This window comes from Maniola hyperantus, chromosome 12, assembly GCF_902806685.2.
Source record: "Maniola hyperantus chromosome 12, iAphHyp1.2, whole genome shotgun sequence".
NCBI classification, from domain to species: domain Eukaryota; kingdom Metazoa; phylum Arthropoda; class Insecta; order Lepidoptera; family Nymphalidae; genus Maniola; species Maniola hyperantus.
This window is the reverse complement of record NC_048547.1, coordinates 4477285-4500491: the sequence shown is the minus strand read 5'-3', so window position 1 is coordinate 4500491 and position 23207 is coordinate 4477285. Positions and strand designations below refer to the sequence as shown.

The 23207-nt window shown below is 34.0% G+C and overlaps 1 protein-coding gene across 3 annotated transcripts in view; it reads left to right on the top strand.

Annotated features, from left to right (window-relative positions):
- mamo (maternal gene required for meiosis) overlaps window positions 1–20086 on the top strand; it is a 68055-nt gene extending 47969 nt beyond the window's left edge. For 2 of the 3 annotated variants that reach the window (XM_034974022.2, XM_034974023.2), the window contains exon 7: window positions 8428–20086. In XM_034974022.2, the coding sequence (XP_034829913.1) occupies window positions 8428–9576 (1149 nt within the window). In that variant the 3' untranslated portion in view covers window positions 9577–20086. Of the gene's footprint in view, window positions 1–61; window positions 8312–8427 lie in introns of those variants that run through there. The other variant, XM_034974024.2, reaches the window with a different exon arrangement.
- The last annotated feature ends 3121 nt before the right edge of the window (window positions 20087–23207 follow it).

The window sequence follows — 23207 nt, the reverse complement described above, 5'->3', positions numbered from 1 at the left end:
ATATGTTCATTCTTTGGCCGCTTTGTTCGATCGGCGTGCGCTGACGTGCCGTGTGTTGCAGGCGAGCGGCCGTTCCGTTGCGTGCTGTGCGGCAAGACGTTCTCGCGCTCCACCATCCTGAAGGCGCACGAGAAGACGCACTACCCCAAGTACGCGCGAAAGTTTCTGTCGCCGAGCCCCGTCGACACGGAGGAGGAGAGTCCACATCAATGAGTATGGGAAGGCTATAGTGCAATCGATCAGAATATGATATTAGCCAATACGTTTTATCGGAAGTAGTCAATGGTGCGAGTCGAGTGAACAAATGGAGGACAATATGTTAATAGTTAAGAATGTGATTTAAACGCCGCAACTGTGATCTGAATGATATGAATAAATATTTGATATTTCACTTATAGATAATTGTCTCACAAAATTTGTTGTTATGTTCGATTTCTCTTAAAGCGTTTTCGGTTTTTGTTTTGTTCGCTTTCTGGATATTTTTACGTTTAGGTGCTTTACTTACCTTAGATATAGTAATTTTATTAGCGATGATCCCTTAATTGGCATAGCCAAAGATAATTAGGAAGTAAAACTCTTTCAAAATTAAAATTAAGACATTCTAGATCTCGTTTGCTTTGCTTTTATGAATTTAGGCTTAGTGAAACTGTTTTTCGAAAGTTGAAAAAACTAAGTTTAACATAAACATGTAAAAATATTAATTTAGATTTAGCAAATCTCTAGAGATGTGCAAAACTATAATAGATATTCGTTATGATTGATTTTATTAACCAAATTTAAATATCAATGAGTGCTTTATCATTATTAGAGTCTATGAAATTTGCACTCGAGATAGTTTGTATGTGTAAATTAGAGGTTTTTAGTAATTTTACCTGTCTCTCGAAGTAAACGACGCACGCTCCCCGAGGAAATTCAAAAGCAATATTACGACATATAAATGTAAATACATATATATAGTTTGATACCTAATATCGGATTTTTAGGAAATTTATTAGAGTGTAAATGCTTCAGTAGCTCATTTAAATGGGGAGAGTTGTGGATGTGTGATCATGGGAATCAAAGCTTTAAGCGCCGTTTCAGTTCGACCACATTACTATGCCTCTTTTTCCAATTCTCTATTCCCATTAAAATTTAAAAAAAGCTACGTGGATTTAACCGCGATACTTTATTTAAAAAAAAATTATCTGTCAAAATAATGGCTGCCGTTGACCTGATTGTAGAACAGGCTGCATGAGGAATTTCCTTTGTTAAATATACGGACTGTATACGGCCTACAGTATGACTTATGTATTGCACTCAAGATACAGTTTTGATTTTTCATGTTACCTGCAAGTTGTGATCTAAATCTTTTATGATGTCATCATTTTTTTGTATGGTTTTTTCTATTCCTATCTTGTGGGGAATCAAAAAAGAGCTTCCTGAGCTTATTTTAAAACTATACTATATTATTACATCTTAGATATGTTTTCTTAAAAACGACATAACATTTTCAAACTGTTTTTTCACACTGTTTGGGCTCCTTTAAATTGAAAATGTTTACATTTACAATTTTTTTGTATCATAAAGTTTCTTGAGTTTCAGTATTGGTCAACAACATAAAATTCATAAATTTTTGCGACCTTAAGAATGCAATAAGAAGTTAAACCGTGGTCCCTCATATTTTGCAAACTAAATTCTACTTGAGGTCCAATCTATTGTGGGCCTTGACTGAATCCTCTGCGGATATTCCGCGTTTGCAAACTGACCAATACATTGAAATCTATAGATCGCACTTTGACTTTGCTCAGAAGTCTGAGTATGTACTTAAGTAAGTCACTGTTAAAACGAGACAGCGTTCGCTGGCATAAATCTGTCTCGTTTTACCTTAAACTAAAGTCTGATTAAAGTAAAAGTACGGTCTATAAATCTCAAGACTAAGGCTGAAATCTATAGAGCGCACTTTGACTTTGCTCGGACTTAAGTTTATTATTATTATTATTATTATTCAGATACAAGTTAGCCCTTGACTGCAATCTCACCTGGTGGTAAGTGACGATGCTGTCTAAGATGAAAGCGGGCTAACCTGGAAGGGGTATGGCAGTTTTTAATAAACCCATGCCCCTTTGGTTTCTACACGGCATCGTACCGGAACGCTAAATCGCTTGGCGGCACGGCTTTGCCGGTTTGTGTTATAACGAGACGAATTTGTGTGAAAAATATAGCTCTGTCTCGTTTTAACTCTGTCTTAAGTCTAAGCAAAGTCAGAGTGCGCTCAATAGATCTCACCCTAAGAGTCTAGAACCGACTGTCAAACCGCAATTTATGCTGATAATATATTCTTCATTCAATATGACTTGCACTCATTTCATTGTCTTGGATTTAAGAGGCATGGTATCGACATGTAGAAAACTTTATCTATTTTCATACAGATTAACCGCGTCTCATTATTATTTTTATACGATGTTTCAAATGCTATATCTACTCAATGTTACACTATTATACTATACTATCTTTTATAAAAACGAAACATAATAAGCATTTGAAACTCAACTCACAATTGCTGTGTTCAAGAAATAAAACAGAGTCAAATACAGGGATATTTTATGGATTACTATGTTCATTTCAGATAGATAACATAATTTATTATTTAAAATAGATGCATATGATTAGGACGACGGCGTTCATTATGAATGAAAACTTTGTCTTATATATTATGTATTTTTTTAATCGAGAACTGTTATCGACGTCACATCCAGAAAAATATTACTAAAGCTTTGATTTGTTTTTGATTGAATGGTGGCTCTATTGAGCACGGCAAATCGTCTGGCTTATGGTCGCGATAATAAGCGTTATAGTCGGTTGTAATAGAGTTTATTTTTGCGTAAAAACAATTATTCTAACTTGTAAGTGATCGAATTCATAAAATTTTACGTTGTGCCGTGCCAATAAGCTTAAACTACATTTGGACGACTGATTATTTGTTTATACGTAGTTTAGTTTTGTTATGCTAACGGTACTCGGGCCAATCGAACATTTTACAAAGAATAAGGGAAATTAAAGTCTTAAATACTTCTAGATTAAGCGTAAGTACTTATCATTTCATATAATCTTTAATAGGGTTGTGCATATCATTTTGAAAAATAATTAAAACATTAGTGTTTTAACACTAATTTCAAAAAAGCTATAGAAAAATTAGGGTTTAAAATTTTGCGAATATTAATTTCAATTTAAGGCGTTTTAATATCTATTTAATAGAGAGATAGGTATTTCTTTAAAAAATATATTCGGCATTAAAGTATTATGGTAATTTAGGAAATGGTCTGTGATATATTTAAAAGGTAAGGTACATTTGGGAGTTCGAAAACGATCTCAGAATATAATGACTTTGAATATTGGTTGATAGGAAAATTTTAAAAATAACAAATCATTTGTTGGCCTTTGCAGTATGTATATGGCTATTAACCACCACTAAAAAAATATTTTTATTATTTAAAATTATTTACCTATAAATAAATGATTTGTCCTGACTGATTGACAGACCGACTGATCTATCAATGCACAGCCTATAGGATATCTCTTATAACGTACATAAGTACTCACTGAGGAAGGATTTTTGGAAATTTGGCCTCTCAAGGGATAAAGCTCCGTCATTTCTAAAGTTATATATCCATGAAAATATATTAGTTATATGGTATTTAGGCTGTCGGTAAATAATTAAGGAATATGTGTTTCACGATTTTTGGAAATTCTATTCCTAAGACCGGTTACGCACTCATCCGATCCGAGTCCGTGAAAATACGGATATAAAAAACTCAGATATTGCTTACGCACTAATCCGATCTTTGATCGAAATCATGGCTATCCAGTGGACATCTTTGACATATCTATGTCATATGTCCGATGCACATCCGAGATATTTTCACGGATGTCTCCGATGTCTCCGATGTCTCAGAGCTCGGATGATGAAAGGTGGAGCTAGTGCATAAGCTACCATAAAAATAGTTCTATAACTACCTCGGAGCTATTTTCACGGATTCGGATCGGATGCAGTGCGTAATCGCCCTAAAATTTATGGTAAGTTAACGTCATGAAAGTATGTATGTTTGTCATTTTTCAGTTATGTTCATGAGCATAAATATTCATATCGATATTACGAAAATATTTAATTTTTTCAATAACTATAGATCTCATTGCCTCTAGATTTAGAATTTTGAAAATGTAGAAAGTAAGGGTTTATTGTTTTATCTAGATAATGATGAAACGCGTTTTAGGAATCAATACGTTAATATAGGTATTTATTATACAAATTATCCATTTTAAAGATGTTTTAACGACTTTCAAATAAGTTGTTAGTAGCTAGATATTGAAAGAGGATTTGTTTGTGAACATATCATCTCAGAGAAAAGAGCAAGAGAAGCAATAGTTAAGTAATATTATGGTACCTTCTACATTGCGTCACTAGACTTTAGCTCCAAGTCATTTTCAGTATTATTATAATTCTTTTAATTATTATTCTTTTTGTAAGAATCTCTTTCAATGTAACATTATATAAATTATAATTATTGTGTATCACATTATGTAGACCGTACATGCAGAACGGAATTCAAACATAACGGATTAGGATTTAATTCAAACCAGATTCGGAGCGTATAGGTACACCGTAATATTATTTCAATTATAAATCTCATTTTTTCATATCTTTACCATTCTATATATTTGTCAAATAGTCTTCTATCATTCTTAACTCTGCAGTCTGGACCCGAAAAAAGTTTAAATTAAGAGGAAATTGAATTGGACAAAATTGAGTTAGGTTCCCTGATTTACTTTTGGGACGCATTGCACTCCCTTTTCTAAAAACTAATCACTATCATTATAACACGCTTGATAGGTATATCAAACCAATATTTATTGTTTTTCTGTTTTAAATATTATGTCGACGTTTCGAGTACCTTAGCACAACAAAAATGTTTTCAGTTTTCTTTATCTTGTGGCGTGTTAAAAAACATTTTGTTATTTGTGGTAGTGCCTGTAGGAGGCTTTTTCGGAAGCCAAGTGGTAATGTAAATTAGACATAGTATATGCAGTATTTATTTACGAACTTGCTTTCACGAGTATCGTTTGTTAATATAGTTTAACTGGTCATTCAAAATACTAACAAACTAAAACATTCCATGTAAGAGAATGGATGTTACAATTTACATAAAATTAAAACTCTGAGTATGTAGAGGAAATAATTTTCGGTCTGGAGGCGTTATTAGTAAAAATAAGCACCCATTCAGAAGAGATCCTTATCTAGATAAGGATAGAGGTGATTTGTATATTTATTTCAGCGTGAACTTTTAGAAAGTTCTCCGTTTTTTGCTGTGAAAATTAATGTCAGTCTTAAGTTGAAAAGCACATGTAAAATGCATATTTAGAATAGATTGGTAGATGCGCTACTTTCCGGAGCTAGAATGGTTGAAAATGTATAAAACGAAAAAAAAATTAGAGACACATAATGTTGTTATTTGAAAAGCTGCACTGTTCTTACTTTTCGGAGTCGAACGTTACCAAACTTAGCAATATTGTAACCTTGATTAATGTTCCTCTTCTTGTTTTAAGAAAGATTGAATATTTACAATTTACATAATAAATTAATAGCAATAATTAAATGGTTAGTAAAGATGCAAATTAACAAAGTACGAGTTTTTATCGAAATAGTTTTTATAATAGAAACGAACGCAGTTTTAAATGCTATTTTTGTTTCCTAACTTTCAGAGGTACTATTTATTAATTAAATGATGATATTATTATTATTATACATATTTCTATGTATTGACATGTATATAGGCAGTGGGAGTTGTTGGTGAAGATGATTGTTAGATACAATAGTGTTTATTATATGGCCCCTAAGTGCAGTTATTCAAATCTTAACATTCGCCAGTTGTTGCCACGTCCCTGCGAACATCACACGCCGTTAGCACAAATAAATATATAGTTATCTATACATATTATTATATAATATAATAATGAAAGAATAGAAGGGTCGTGACTGTATATTGACTGGAATAATTAAAAATCTTTATTTACAAGTATTGCAATGTTTTTGTCTTTTGTATGTATAATAATGCATATTAAAGACACTGAACGGATTCCTATTATATTATGTTGGTTGTCACGGACACGACATTGCACAGCTGATAAATATATATGAAAATCTGGAAAAAAACGAGTTAGACGTTTTGTAGAAGCTTCATTATATAATACTTGTGAACAAAAGCGGGACATCTGCTAGTGTGACGGTATTTACGTGAAAATGTAGATATATTTTCTCCGAGTACCTTTCGAAGAGAATTAACACTAGTAAATACGTTTTTGAATAGATACAACTTAGATTCATTTTTTATAACATAAATTGTGACCACAGTTTTATATTTAGAGTGCCTCTTGCCTATATAAGACTTATATAAAGGCTGCAAATCACGGAATATACATAGTTTATGTAGGAAATGAATTATAGAGAAAAAAATACTGTAATTTTATGGTGAAAATTGTAAGTTGCGTTATGATATGCGACTTGCAATGGACAGGTGACTCGTTTTTTTATAGTTTGCGAAAATACAGACCATCTTTGGTCGGTTCACGTATTGTACACACGAGGTTTGACGCAAGAAGACCTCCGTAGTTAGCGCATTCCAATCTTGTGATGTTTATACAGATTAAAATATGTCTACGTCCACTGTATCGGATCGAATCATAGAAAATCAGACCAACATGACAGTGGTCAACGTCAACCAACTCTGTTAGATTTTAAACTTATATTTATTATACTATACCCTATCCCTGGAAAGAAATTAGTCTAGCGCTCTCTCTGTTACGTAATCCCATACAAATGATAGAGCCGAAAATCTCAGGGGGCGTTAACTATTTTAAATATTTTTAAAAAAACATTCGAAATTCAATTTCATATTTTTTCCAAAAACATTCGAAATTCAATTTAAAAATGTTTTCAAAAAACATTCCAAATACATTTTAATGTATATTACGGGTAGGTACATACCACAATTAATTTGTCCCGTCGCGCGTCGTGACCACGACCCGTGCAATTGGGTTGAAGTATCAACAAATAAAAACATCAAATTAATCGTTGTATGTACCCGTTATCTACATTAAAATATGTCGTCAAACCACGAAATAAATTTAAAATCATTCGAAATTCAGTTCGAAAACATTTTCAAAAACATTCGAAATTAGTTTTTTTTTTTAGAAAATTAGAAAAAATAATTTCATTTGTGATTGGTTGGTGTATCAAAATGGTTAGCGTCCATTAAAATGTTTGACTCTATAATTTTATGGGATTACGTAACAGAAAGAGCGCTCTATCAACTTCTTTCCATGGATAGGGTATAGTCCGGAATACCTAATTAAAATAAAGCATCAACGAGTATGTCATCTTATCGATAAATAAAATATTGTTTTCAAAATATTAGTTTGAAGATGTTCCACTCACGGTCCGATAAAGTAGGCAGAGATTAACCAGTGCAAAGTTATTTTAATGACCAATACTAGGACAATAGATTTATTTGTATAGTCTTAGATAATGTTAAGTTTCACCGACGACACGGTGACATCCTGGGCCGCGGCAAGTATTCACTGGTTAATTGTGATTATGTTACGATTTTAAGTGGCATACATAAATATACCACTTATATTGCAATTTTCTAAGTTCCTGTAGGTATATTGATTATTATATATTGGTACAATTTGTTTTGATAAGTACCTATAATTTTTTAATATAATTTATTTAGACTAGGTTTTGTTAGAAGCATGATATACGAGTACTACATTGTACAAATTGTTCGTCATCTTGGTTTACGGGGGTTACTGATTGTCATGTCATGTCATTGGAACCCTGTAATTATTATGTTATGTGACAAATTCTGTATATTATGCTGTAAATTAATTATAACCAGCACAAGTTCAAATAACGTAGGTCCACTTTATTTATATTACATAGCTTAAAGTCATTGTTACTTCATAGAGGCATCAATGATTATTTTTCCCTTAAGCTGTTTTATTTAACTTTCATTGTTGACATTTTAGATTAGTGAAATCTGTTTTGCCTTAACATTATTAATAGGTTATAATGTTGTAACAGAGCAGTACGGTTTTGTTGAAATATAGTTACAGTATATCAGAACGATCAAGGATCGAATCGGTAATTCGTCAATTGAAAATGCAACAGTACACAAATCCATCACTGTTGATCATTCTAACTTCGAAACAAATATAAGCATATCATAGCTGTAAAAATACAATTTTGACAAATAAAAGCTCTACAATCATTACAGAACTATTCTTTTATTTATTGGTACATCAAAGCGAAGACGAATAACAGGTACGTTCTAAATGTTTTAATCGACGGTTATCCTTAGACTGTGTTCTAATATATCCTTATTTCCTTTGCAGATGTGTTTGGACATGGCATGCGGTTCACCGAGTATAGCCAGTCCCATACCGGCCGGCAGCCCGACAGCGCTGCCCTTGTGGTCACCTCTGCTCGCCTTGCAAGCATGTCATCTGCGCAGGTATCTCAGCGACGATTGTATGGCCTACCAGAGCCGACACTTACTCCATTCTGAAAGACGACGCTGCGGCGTCTGTCTCGCTTCCTTCCCCTCCGCTTGGCTCTTGGAGCGCCACGCTGCACTGCAACACGCGTCTCAGTCGTCCACCGATGACAAACCGTTTGTCTGCGAACAGTGCGGACAAAGCTATCGATACAGGTCCGCCTACGTCAAACATAGAGAGCAAAATCACCGAGCAAGATTACCGGCTGACAAACTTTTCACGTGTGACGTATGTGGCATGCAATTCCGATATCTGAAATCGTTTAAAAAGCATCGTCTTAACCATACACTCGAGAGACTTCACACAAAAAACACCGACCAAGAAGTCGATCAAGTCACCAGCACCAACGAAGTTTTAATCGGCCAGTGCGGCGAAATGGACTTATCGATGAAAAAGAGGAATAGGAACGATATCAGATCTCCGCCCATAGAAGTCATCGGCGACATCGAACAAGACAGCACCGTGGACTCCAACGGGCCCACAGATTCTATCGTAACCGTCGACGACTCCACCGACTGTAGGAACTCGAGCGCCGAAAGCGAAACAAAAAGAGACGAGAGCGCAAACGAAAGGAGACGCAATCCTGTATCTTTCGCCAGCATCAGTTCTATCGCAGATAGTTCTGAGAACGAGTCGCGTGGCGACAGCGGTAAGCTCGAGGGTTCCAGTTCACATTCCGGGATATTGGGGTTCTTGCAGAACGACGACAGGCAGAGGGACAGGGAGAGGAGATTTGCGTGTCCGTTCTGCGGCAAGTGCGTGCGCTCGAAGGAGAACCTGAAGCTGCACGTACGCAAGCACACGGGCGAGCGGCCCTTCGTGTGCCTGTTCTGCGGGCGCGCGTTCGGCGGCAAGAGCGACTTGACGCGCCACCTGCGCATCCACACGGGTGAGCGGCCCTACCACTGCGAGGCGTGCGGCAAGTGCTTCGCGCGCGCCGACTATCTGTCCAAGCACCTCACCACGCACGTCCACAACGCCCGCTGATCCACTGCGCCGTCCGACTCGCGACCTTCGCATACCTCTATAGATAATGGCCGAGTCATTTTATAACAGCAAATCGGAATATTTTTTAAAATGTTTTGAATCTTTACACTTTATTGTGGATATAATTAAGCAGGTCTAAATAGAATTTTACCGTGTTATTTTTTTTCGGATTGGTAACTATAGTTTAATAAATAATTTTTTATATTTATTCTATAAACGAATGAAGAATTGCAATGAAATAGAAAGGGCTAACTTTATCATACGTCACACTACAGCTCGCTGGAGTAGGAGGAACGATAATAATTTATTTATGATGAGCGCTTTTTAAATTCTTAATTTTAACAAAAATTTGAACTGAAGAAAAGAGTCTGAGTAGGGTACTATTGGTTAATTTAATGGTTTGTTTTTGGTGTCAGTCAATCGATACAAGACTTTTTTCGATTTATTTTGATCTTCAAAGTACTTTGCGCATATTCCAACTTACAGTAAGATTGAAAACTATTCCGTTGATGGGATATTAGAAAATTGTAGTGTTGACGATAGGTAGGTAAAAGAATGCAAAAAGCTGTGATTAATATGATTAAGACCAGTCAACAAGTTTTAAAACATCGAAAATGTTTTATGTAATTTAGAGTAATTTTAAATGTCTAGATATAAAATTCATTATAGATTTAAGAAATCTCTCTGTGCCAAAATATGTACCTCATAAAATAAACCTTGAAGTAGCTAAAGTAATTGACAAGATTGTTTATACACATTTTTTTAATAATATAATGTCATATATTATGCAGGTTCATATTATAAACACAGTTTGATAAGTTTCTGTTGTTGATCTTGCAAGATAAAAAATACTTGCCCGCATTCACTTGTTACTCTGGAATACTGAACTCTTTTATCTAATAGATCGCCATCATTATATTTCTAAGACAAATACAAACTGCCGATATTGTGATATTTCTTTGTAGTTCTAGACAGCGCACAATTAGGATTTTCTAAGAGTGCCATTAAAAAGCAATAGAACAGTTTTATTAAGTAAGGTATTACAAAATTCTTAGGCAATTTTTTGAATGTTTTAGTTTCTTAAAAATTAAATTGATTAGTTTGTTCTAAAGTAACTGCTCACCCGTGAAAATATGAATCCTCTTTATTCCATATCCTGCGGAAATTTCGAGAAACCGGTCTTACTCCTTGTCTATAATATCATAAAGAGAGCCTCTGCGCAAAAGGGTTTTGATGATTCAGTGAGTGATAACAGAACTTTTCTTTTTAGAGCAGAAATCAGGATTTAATGAATTTCAAGAAGTTAATTCGATCTCAGCTACAATATATTATAATATATACTAAAGTATAAATAAGTATATATGTATAAACTATAATAAAACAGTTTTTAAAAGAAAATATGGAGACATTTTTTTGGATACACTTAGTGGATACATTTCATCGCTCCCCATGTTGTCATGTTCAGATAACCACATCGTAAGTACCATTTCTTTCAACTTAGGATTTTTTGAATAAATTATTAAAATGCGGGTAGTTCACACGGAGAAGACTTGCCGCCATAGTCAGCTCGCCGTCATACTCTCGTCCTATACGCGTTAAATGTTCCAGAATAATGTTCATTATTCTATATCATTTTGAATATACTTAAAACCTATGTTTATAATTAAATGAGCTATTTATTGAGAATATTTTATAAATTATAATGTTTATGCTTTTCACTCTTATATTCCAATTAAATACTTTTATATTAATTTTTGCTAGGTGTAACGTAACGCGTTGTCAATTAAATTATTACAAGTAAGAGAATAATATATTACGTAATGACTATATTACTCAATATTCCAGTTAGCGGGCCAGTATTTTTTTTACACACAACACTACAGTGAAATCCGTCGGGCATTAGTTACATGATGTAACGAGAACTCTAATTTTAGTAATAGAATATTATACAAAAAATATTTCATTTGTAATAATAGTTCTTGTAAGCAAAGGCGCTGATTCTACTGCCAGTGGTACCTGTCTGAGGTTTTACATGTCACCAACCTTGATAGAATTTGAGTATCGAAACACGAGTGGCTCAATTGCGGTAGAATGACAGCTACCTACAATGTCACGGTCGCAATCACCTCTGATTGGTTGACGTTCGCTCACTATTGGCTATAATGCATTGTTATAACAAGAATACCATAAATTCAGTCAATGACAACAATTGCGATTGTATAATAATGATTGATGCAGATTTTTCGAATCGACCTGCAGAAGTAAAATGACCTAAGGTCATTATAAATACTATCTGTCCCGGCTTACTCACGTGTATGTTGCGCTCACCGAAAGACAGGGATCCGCTTAACGTACCCGGTGTGTATATGATTCCCTGTGAATGTGGCCATAACTATATAGGCGAGACCAGTCGGAACATCCAGACGAGAGTGATGGAACACATACGCAGCGTCAAAAATGTAGACACCAATGAGTCAGCAATAGCAGAACATATCCAAAATTCGGGTACGACGCACTACATACGATTCGACAAGGTTTCCGTATTGTCCCGGGAAAAGTTTCTAGTACCGCGGAAGATACGGGAAGCGATCGAAATTAGTCGCCACCCGAATTTCAATCGTGACAATGGATGGATGCTACCCTCAGCGTGGAAACCACTTTTTGACGCTAAGACAAGGGCATCAGTCGTGGGACGGGACACCATTAGCTCCGCGTGCCTGGATTTCGGTGACGGTTCCAGTGATGAAGAACAGCAGGAACTGTCGGGAGACGATCGGCAGCTGTCTCCCCCCCCACCCCAGCCACCCTCACAACGGGCTCTACGGGCAGCGGCACGTGCGTCCCGCAGTCAAACCGCGGCGCGTGCGCGGACGGACTCCCTTGAAAAAGGACCCCGGATGGGTTCGAAACTAGTCGGGCTAACGTCGACTACACACGTGAGTAAGCCGGGACAGATAGTATTTATAATGGAAATCACTCACGGTAGTTTAAACGCTAAAATGACCTAAGGTCCTTGATTTAACATCAAAAATTTAGTATCACCGCTTTTAATTTCGAAAGTTCTCGCTTGGAGGGCTGGCTGTACATGTTTGGACGAACTTTAGCTTTAAAGAAAGGCTGTTAAAGTAAATTTTACTTTGACACTCGAATTCTATCAACGTTGATCTTCTTGAACTAACCCTATTGGAGTTCAGAGTTTTGTATCACACGTTCACTGTATTGTGTGGCCTGGATCTCTAATTCTCTACTGTGAAAAAAAAGTCAAAATAGCTGACCGTGACGATACGACCGATACGATATTTTACATATTTGTTTTTGATTAGTCAGAACCAGGAGTGACTCTGAACTCTACAGTACTCTGGACCGTTGGTTGTGGTACTAACGCCTTAATAGTCAATGCAACGAAAGAGCTGGTACGTAACTGCTGAAACTGAAGTTAATTTTTACGATAGTCTAATTTATTAAGTTAGTACTTTTACTATTCTTAGACGATTCAAGTGAACCCTATTATTGATAGACATGCGAGTTAAACATGGCTGTTTCATATTTTGTAGAATTCCAGTTTAGCAATACAAAATTCAGCTTTAGTATTACATAGAGGCTAATTCCGTTGTACACAATCTCTAAACTAAACTAAAATGGCACGTCTAAATCTATTGCTATCCCTTTCATAATGTTGCTTGCGGAAAAGGATGGCACTAAATTGAGACCTGTTAATTTAGTATAGTTTAGAGATTGTGTACAAGATAATCGGCCCCAATGTATAATTTTAATAGATTTTAATGCAGGAAACAGTGCAGTGTTTTAAACCAATGAATAATCCAGTGTAGTAACTTGATAAAAGTTCAATTCAGCGTGGTTGGAATCATCTAGATTACTAATTAATTGTCTATTTAGATCACAGTTCAATGTTAATGTAAATCAGTGCTATAGAAACGCCTTTTTAATAGATGGAAAAATATGAACTGGCCCTACTGGACCCTAAATGCCCCTTGACCAAACAAAATGTAAAGGTATTGTAAACTTATAATACTTATAGCATTGTCGTCCAATTCAAGTACCAATCATTTTCCACATTTTGATAAAACACATCATCATCATCATCATCATCATCATCATCATCATCAACCAATAGACGTCCACTGCTGGACATAGGTCTCTTGTAGGGACTTCCACACGCCACGGTCTTGCGCCTTGCGCTTGATAAAACACTTAACTAAAGAAAATAAAAAGACGTAAGTAGACTCAGTAGAATTTCCGCATGTCTATCAATAGTAAAGACCGCCCTTATGTCACATGCTGAGTGATTTAAAATGTGAACGACCATAACATTTATGATTTTTTAAATATTTTTTAGGGTTCCGTAACAAGGGGCAAAAATGAAATCCTTATGACTTGTGCGTCCGCCCGTCCGTCAAAGCTGCTTATTTTTAACCGACTTCAAGAAAAGGAGGAGGTTCTCAAGTCGACTGTATGTTTTTTTATTTTTTGTAACTTCAATTGCTATTGACTTTTGAAGGTTTAAAAAATGCTTGCCCTATTTACTTTTTCATTTTTGCCTGAAAGCAAAATTATACTAATTTTCATGGATGTATGAAAACAACTTGAAAAAATGGCGGACTTTCAACATACTTTCATCCCTTATTAACTCCTTAGGGATAGAATTTCCAATATTCCTAACTTAGTGAATCCCTAGTTTATATAGGGAACCTACTGTCAAAATTTGAAGTTTGAAACCCCAGCGGTTCAGGCTGTGCGTTGATAAATCAGTCAGTCCGACAGGACAAGTCTTTTTAACTTATAGATTAGTTCGTCTGTTTTTAATTGTGCGCACATCACGCAAATACCCGCAATCGAGACAGTTTGAATCCATAATATTGTAATATGGGCTAAGACTAGACTAGCGCGTGCCAGACTTTCGTTATTTTGTAAAAGCTGAATGTTTCTTTGCGTATTGTCCCCAACACAGGGAAGAACGATGAGCGACTGTGAAGTTTGGATCATGGTGGCTTTGGGAGATAATCAATACTTATAATAAATAGGTAATAAAGGTGTAAAAAATCTTACATCAAAGTATAAAGTGTAATTTTTTTATATTTTCTTTGGAATAGTATTAGAAATTAGTATTAGAAGGTCTGGCACGCGCTGGCTCTCTCTAGAAAAAAAACTAGATTGATTAGCTTTCTATACCTACCGAATAATTACGTTCACATTTTAGTCGCTACTGATGTGGGAGTTTTAAGAATTTCTTTTGTATTTTTTGTTTGTTCATTGTTATACACGAATAATACAGTTAAATAAAAAATGTATTTATAATAAAAATATAATTGAATTTGCCAGAGGGATATTATTATAAGTAATATTTAGGTAGTAGAAAAAACTTTTAGTATAAAACGAGAAGCAATACTCTGATTTTTTTTTATTTTTTTACTACCGTAATACTCTGATAATAAATTTGGCATTGTGCATGCTAATTTAAAGTCTGACATCTTTTCAGTGAATTTCCAATCTAAATTAACATAGCACTATTTAAGGGTATGTAAATAACATGCCGTCAAAATTATGAAACGCATTAAAAATGTGTGTGTGTGTAGATATTTGCCATTACTTACGTCAAATTTATAAAAATAATAATATTAATCATTCAAAATTGATGTTGACTGTTTTTATAATTATATCAGCCGTAGTTACTTGATGTTGTGGTGTAAATTAGTGTCTTATATAATAAGCTCGATAATCACTCAAAGGGGCTCATGCAATACGTTATGTTTCTTATGCACAGATGTACTCCAATACTATAGTTTTTGAAAATATACTTTTTACATACTAACTAAAAAAAATATGAAAATAAATACAGTCCGTCACACCGGTTTCTTTGAGTGATTACGTTGGATTCTAGTAGTGTTTAATATCGGTGTGGTCTTCTTTATAATAAACATGTTCGCATAACTTATTACTTTATAATGTAATTTAAAATCAGATTCTAAAAATAATATTATATCGAGCACAGCAATTTTTTTGTAAATATGTGCTGAAACCAGGAAAATTGTGATAAATTAGATTTTAAGTGAATTCTTCCGTTTAAATTACTATCAATTGGAGACAAAACCACTTCTTTAGAGCAGTTAGGGCATAGTTACTTCATACAAATAAAAATTGGATACACGTTTATCTAAGTAGCTCTATAGTTTATTGCTACTACGACGCCTTAGCGGTCGTTTGCTTTTGTTGCAAAAAGTGTTTCGTATTTTTTTTCGTAAAATACTTATTAAAAATGATATATTTATTTTTAATTTTTACCGGTGACATAAAATTTTATTTTACCTCTGTCTCTGTTAAGATTTTAATTTAGCGTGTATCCATTTTTGTGTCACTGGCCAATTCTGCAGACAATCTCTAAATCGAATTAAAATGACAGGTCTAAATATTATATTGCTATCTCTTCCATAATGTTCACTGGGAAAAAGGATAGCATGAGATTTAGACCTGTAAAAGTTGAATTTAGAGATTTTGTACAACAGACTTAGCCACAATGTGGACAATGGGGCCGATTCTCTTGTACACAATCTCTAAACTAAACTAAATTAACAGGTCTAAATCTAGTGCTATCCTTTTCCGCAAGCAACATTATGAAAGTGATAGCAATAGATTTAGACGTGCCATTTTAGTTTAGTTTAGATATTGTGTACAAAGGAATTAGCCCCATTGTATGCGGTAGATTGTCTTAAAAAAAGGAAGCTCTGAGTTCGTTCATTTCCAAGCTAAAATATATTTGTATGTGTGAGCTTAATGCCACAGTTTTTATGTAACTTTCGTCGATCTAATTATACCGTGGTTTGTAGCCGTTTTAACTTATATTGAACGTCGATTTTGTTGTGGTCAAAGTTGTGGGAGAGCTTTTCAAGGCATCAGAGATTTACATGAAGTCGATGTAAGAGATACGTGTTTTTATAATTTATATCTGCCCACAATTTTAAGGCGTTTCACATAATGTATATCTCCGTCCAGTTACTGTCTATTCTTTGTCGTATTGGTGTGCAGAAACAATCAAAAGATTTTTACAGTGGCGCTACATCGACGTGCATGCAATCATTTCTCGAAGAAACACACAAATGTTTGAACCTTTAACGCCGAGTCTTTTGGAACAAATTGAAAGTTTGAAATTTGTGTAATCACAAGATTCCTAAGCATCCCTCCGCTTAAATTGAATTTTTAAATTTATTTCAAACAACCAAGACGGCATGGTTGATTTTAATGTCACTTTTATCTCGTCTGATTGGTTCTGCACTTCGGTACAAATTTGTGTTCTCTGGATGAACTTTTTTATTTGACAAGATTTTTTTACTACGATTTGTACAATAGTCTTGCTGCGTCGATTTTTCTGTAGTCGATTAAGTATATTTTAACGTGCGATATAAAATGAAGATTAGGTACATTCATTTCCATAAATACTTACATCGAATAACAACGATCAATAAGACTTTGAAAATGTTTATAATGAATTGATGTAAGATCTTTTCCAATGTTCTGTAAGGTTTCCGAAAAGCAATCACCGAAAAGAAGAGAGAGAGGGACAAAATATATTGAACTATTTTAGTGTAGTCGGTGTATTAAGATAATTTTAATGGGATGTTTAAAGGACAATCTTGTGGTGGTTGCTAAAATTGTGATATTACTATTAGTTGTTACCGCGTATTGTCTAACAGCTTAAGGCTAAGCGTCCAACGGCTAAGCAACGCAACACAACCGAATAATTTAGAGTTTTTGCCGTCAATGTATTTTAATATCCACGTACAGTACGACCATGCTTAAAAAAATGGCGGCTCGTTACTAGGGTTGGCTGTGCCAGAAGTCGTAGGTAATACACAATTCGAAAACCGATAACTTCTCATCGGAGACTTCAGAATCTTTACGTAGACGCTATTGCAAATTTTTGTTGGGTAAGCACCCGCTATAGCTGGGAAGATGTTTTTGGTTTACAAATATTATGTGTCAACAGTTTTTAATGTGTAATTCTTTCAATTCAAATAAAATATGAAGGTTAGCCAGCTTTCATCTTAGACTGAATCGTCACTTACCACCAGGTGAGATTGCAGTCAAGGGCTTACTTGTCTCTTAATAAAAAAAATGCAACATTGAAAAGAGATCATTTTGTGAATTTCAGTTGCTTTTTTGGAATAAAAAAAATAGTTATTGGAAACTGAGATAAAGTAATTAGTTGTGTTGCGTTGCGGGTTTCGGCCTGTGGATAATCAGCCAGTCTCTCCGCAGCCTAGCCAACGAATGAACGTAGACTGATTTTCGGGTAGAAGTAAAGTAGGCCAGAACTTTCGCAGTCAATAATTAATGTTATAATTAATATATAGGTATTGATTTTAAACTTTTTAAAAGCCAAATCGCAGTCTCAATAGTTTTATGATATAAAACAATAAGAGAGTTTATTTAATTTTAAACATAACTTATACAGAATGTTTTATATACCAACCTTAAATTATTTTTCAGATGTATTGATTTTTATACATGTCCATATACAAACAATGAATAGAGGTAAGTGTAGATAACGTAGATGGGTCTATTAACCGCGTGGTGCTACAAAGTGTAATGATATGTGATAGATATTGTTCTTCAGAGACATTTTATTTATTGAAGCTTCCATAGTTAATAAAATATGAACAATACATTTTATTAATATACAAACAACAACAGCAATAATTTGGTTTAAGTACAATACTAGTCGTTCTAATACGGAAAACAATTCGGCACTTACTTGCTCATAAAACTTTACACACTCTGCTTACATGGATTTACGTCAAATCTATGAAAGTTTACGTTTAGAACAACTTGGTAGGTATAGGCTCTGTGTAAGAAGTGTGTTTGTTTTATTAGTACCTAAGGGTTTTCATGTTTAGGCCCTTTCATGCTCGGGCAAGACTTGACACTGTTTCGAATAGTGTTCTTTATTATAACGAGTTACTAAAGTAACATTCTTATTTTTTACAGTATTTATAGACGAAATTTGGATTACGTGTCTCTTGGAAACCAAAGTATCTACGTTGTTTTGAGTTTGAAAAGTTTAGATCGTAATCGATTAATTTTAATATCTGGCGATTAGAAAGTGTTAAAGGAACCTCAGTTATAGAACATACACTTATGCTGAACCGTTTATTTCTTTTGTTAGAGTTTAGTTTGTTTTTTGTTTATACCGTTTTAGTAATTTATTATGTAAGTATTTATATAATGTATTTTGATACAGTTAGATAGTTAATGATTTGGTTTGACTCATTGATGGTCACTCATTATATTATGAATGTGTTAACTTGTTTTATGGCCTTATTGTAATATGAAAATATGTCGAAAATTGTAAAACAATAAGCTTTGTATTGTACAATTTTATAAATGCTTATGACTCTACGGGCAGTTGCTTAGGTCGACTCTTTAGTCTCATTTCTGATAGATAGTTAAAAAAGAGGTTTTTGTTGTAAAATGTTTTTAATTTAATATATCTGTGAATCAAGGAATTCGTCATTTGGACAATATGAAATAGCGTACCTACCTTTAACTTGTATTTTGTAGTTAGTCTATATTATCTTACCAATTTTTGATGCTTACCTAATTAATTCGTTTTTAATCTAGAAGTTCTCCGAAGATATTAAAAGATTGAATTTGTACCGGTTACGATTGCATTAATCAACTTAACAGCGTTGAATGTATTTTTGTCGTAGATTGTTTGATATTTGATTGCAGATTTAAGCTGCAAAGTACTGTATCACATATTCTCGCGGTCGGGACAGTGTGTCCAATGGGCGGATTCCTTAATTTTAAGCCAACGTTAGTGTAATACTTACTGTTATACTTATGATAATAATATATTTTTTTTACTGGTATATTTCAGATAATTATTACTGTTGAACAGATAAACCTGTGTTATAGTTTTAACACGACAAACATTTTAATATGGATTTTAAAGTTTTATTTGACAAACACCATGTCAAAGTTTTTATCTACGGAACAGTCCATTGATTTTAAATCTCTTGTCCATTTTCCAAGTAACTTAGGATATAGTTCGATATTTTGGATATGTATTAAGCCACTTAAAAATTGCTATTGTGTATATTGTTTCAATTCATATTATCGATGTGCAAAATTATAGTAAATAAATGTCTTGGATCTCTAAAAATTAAGAAAAAAAAAAGACAAAAACACTTCACGAAATTTCTAAATGTGCAATAAATGTGTGTGTTGTAGTGTTACCATTAGGCGTATAAAATTATTTACTAAAAATTATGGTTACTAAAGATGGACAGCGGACGCGACTGTTCATTTTTTAAATATGTTTTTCGACATTGTTCTGATCTCAATACGTGTAACCATACTTTTTAGTGTGTTAAATGAAAATTTGTCACTTAAAAGCACATTTTCCTATTATAATTGAAAAATGGTTTGAAAACGTGTTGAAAATGGATTTGTTGGGTAATTAATTTCGTAATGAAATATATTTGTTTCATTAAAAGATCTTTTATTTAATCCGGCTCTTTTTAGGGTTCCGTACCTCAAAAGGAAAAACGGAACCCTTATAGGATCACTTTGTTGTCTGTCTGTCCGTCCAAAAAGCAATCCCACAAATTCAGCCAATCACAGTAATAGAGATTGTAATAATGATTGATGCAGGTTCTAGGCAATCGCCCTTACTGGGTCCTAATCTCATTTGTTGCTATTGTGATTGGTAATTAGCAACATTTTGTACCTAATGTTTATGGAGTTCCAATGTTAGGTTGGTACCTGCCTACCGACTGGTAGCTGACCTGCCCCGACTTCACTTTCTGGTACTTAGGAGTTAATGAAAATCCTTTCAGACCTCAGACCTGGGCGCGTTTGGAACCCTCGTAGCTTTAGTTTTGAGTTTGCGTAATAATTATCACCACTATAGTATAAACAACTTAACCTCCAATCCGGGTTTATTAGTCTTGGGATGACCCTAATATGAATCAAACGCAGTTCCGATGTCCACAGTCTTATATTCAGGTACACTTGTAACATCCACTTAGTTTATATCTAGCTTAATTAATCACCTAGTACTTATATCTCGCTTAATTACTTTTATATCGTCCATCTTTTTTTTCTCGCTCCGTCCGTCCGACGCCGCTACCACTGTCACACCTCCACTCACGGGTGACAGATGGCAGGTTTTCTGTGTTGCCTACAGTCGTCCATCCTGCTCCAGATATGTCCTCATATCTGACCACTCGGCCTTCCAACCGAGGGTAATGCCCTCATACCCATAACTCAATAGGAGCAACATAGAATACCTTAACAGTCCTATATTATAATTAATATGATTAGTATAATAATTCCTCTAACAGATCAAAGCTAACATTGTTAGATTTAACAAGTGCACAAAACAAGTGCCAATGAGACCTACAAAATACTGGTATCAATAATCATTATGTACATTGCAATCAACATCTTTAAGTCTAATTCTTATAAATACACAACAAATCACACTGAGATAAGTAAATAGTAAATACTATAAGTCATTCTGATTTAAGCTTGATATTAAGAAAATTGTATGATCTAGTTATTGTTAGTGATATACGTATACAACCAATTCACAATAGTATAATCAAATATTGAAATCAACACAATTTATGTTAATACTTAATACAAGGAAATTATAGTGAAATCAATAATTTTATTTTTAAATATTATTATGAACTACATATTCTTCAAGTTTGTATTTGTATTTAGTAATACGTGAATAAATATTTGCATGGCAAATGTGGCAATACTAATTATGAGAATTATAAAACATCTTTGGTAATTTGCATTTAAAGCGAATAAAATATAATCAACCTTAAACAAAACAACAACGAGGAAAGAAAAGAAGGATAGTGAATTATCACCAACTTGAATTCTGAGTGCTAAGTACTCTATGATTTTAAACAATGTCACTATCAGTTTTCAATTAAAGTAAGTTTGTTTGCCCTTTCCTTCTTACCACTGTAATGACATGAATTCTAATCCTACATAATGCTCTAATGCAACACAAATTACAATATTTTCACTAGTATATACATTTTAAGAGATATGGTAAGAGTTGTTGGATCCCATTGACCATTACTAACACTTTATACAAAATTAATCACAAAGTTTTACAATATACTAATGAACCTAACTACTTCTGTAGACTTCATAATTTCTTTAAACTTAAAAATAAATTAAAAGAATATCTTATAATCCAATGTTCTCATACAATTGATGAATATTTGATATGAGTTGACCTTGATTATAATGTCTTTGTAGTGTTTCATGCATTACCAATTTGATTATCGTGAATTGACATTTAATTATTCTCAAGTGGTACCTACTGATTGACACCGTTGAAAAAAAATAAAATAAAAAAAATATATATATATATTACAATATAAGTATGTAACGTAAAACAAATAATAAGAAAACAATATGCCAATCTTTAATTGCATATATGTAGTATTATACTAAGCAATATCGGTAAGTATATGAATAATGATTGTAAAATAATTTTGCAGACCAGAAAGGCAGAGATGTCGGCACAGATATTATGTGACCATATTTTGTACTCTACTTGAATAACAATAAAAGATAATTACCTATCAAATTGAGTTATTGAATATTGAACCTATGTCTACGAAGTCAAGATAAATAATATGGTTAAATGTAGTTGTTATTATTAATAAGTACTAAGATCGAAACAAACCACAATGTATTCTAAGGAGACCCCAATAATCATATTATTCCAGAAATTTAAAGAAACATGAATCCACTAATTGATAATGATACACACAGTACAGATCACTATGAGATCTACAATGTGTAAAATGTAATCCTATATTTTCAAATAACTGAGACGACTGCCTCTGACTGTATCTCGATTGTAGCACAACAAATACTATTATTAATATAACAAAATAAGTCACAATGATGTTAGCCAAGGTATTATTGTATTATTATAAACTCGTTACCTGTGATGCCCCATATCATCCTTGCACTAGGGGCAGATGCATGCATAACTGTGTCTACCATAAGCCCCGTAAGTGCGATAGAGAGCGCAACAGACGGCGTTTTGTTGCCCCATTTTATTGTCTCGCAAGCAACGAGTCCTTCATGGCACTATAGACTTAATTGATGTAACATACAATAAAATCTGATTTCTGGAAACTTCCATTCTTGTACATTCTTGAGCGCGTAAGGACGAACGATGCCAGAGACCCTCGTCCTCTTATGATAATATGGTTAACTTGAACACGGTGATTGAGGACAAACAGCACCAAACGCTGCACCAACCCAGCGTCATGCTGAGCCGTGAATTGCCGCATCGGTCACCGTTGCTTGTCTCGTGTCAGTGTGTAACAAATGAATGACAAAGATGTAGGAAATTATTTCGTGATACATTGGTGTACTTATACGCTTTAATAACATATCAGCGATCCATACATTAATACCTAGCGAGTGAAGTAAGCAAGCCTTCGTGCGCGAACTGCTTATATAGTCTATTGGAATAGATGTTACTTGAAATAGTATTTAAGAATTTGCTCTTTACTGTGCTGTTTCCACCAAACATCAACGTAATACAATGAGTGACTGCGAAGATGTAC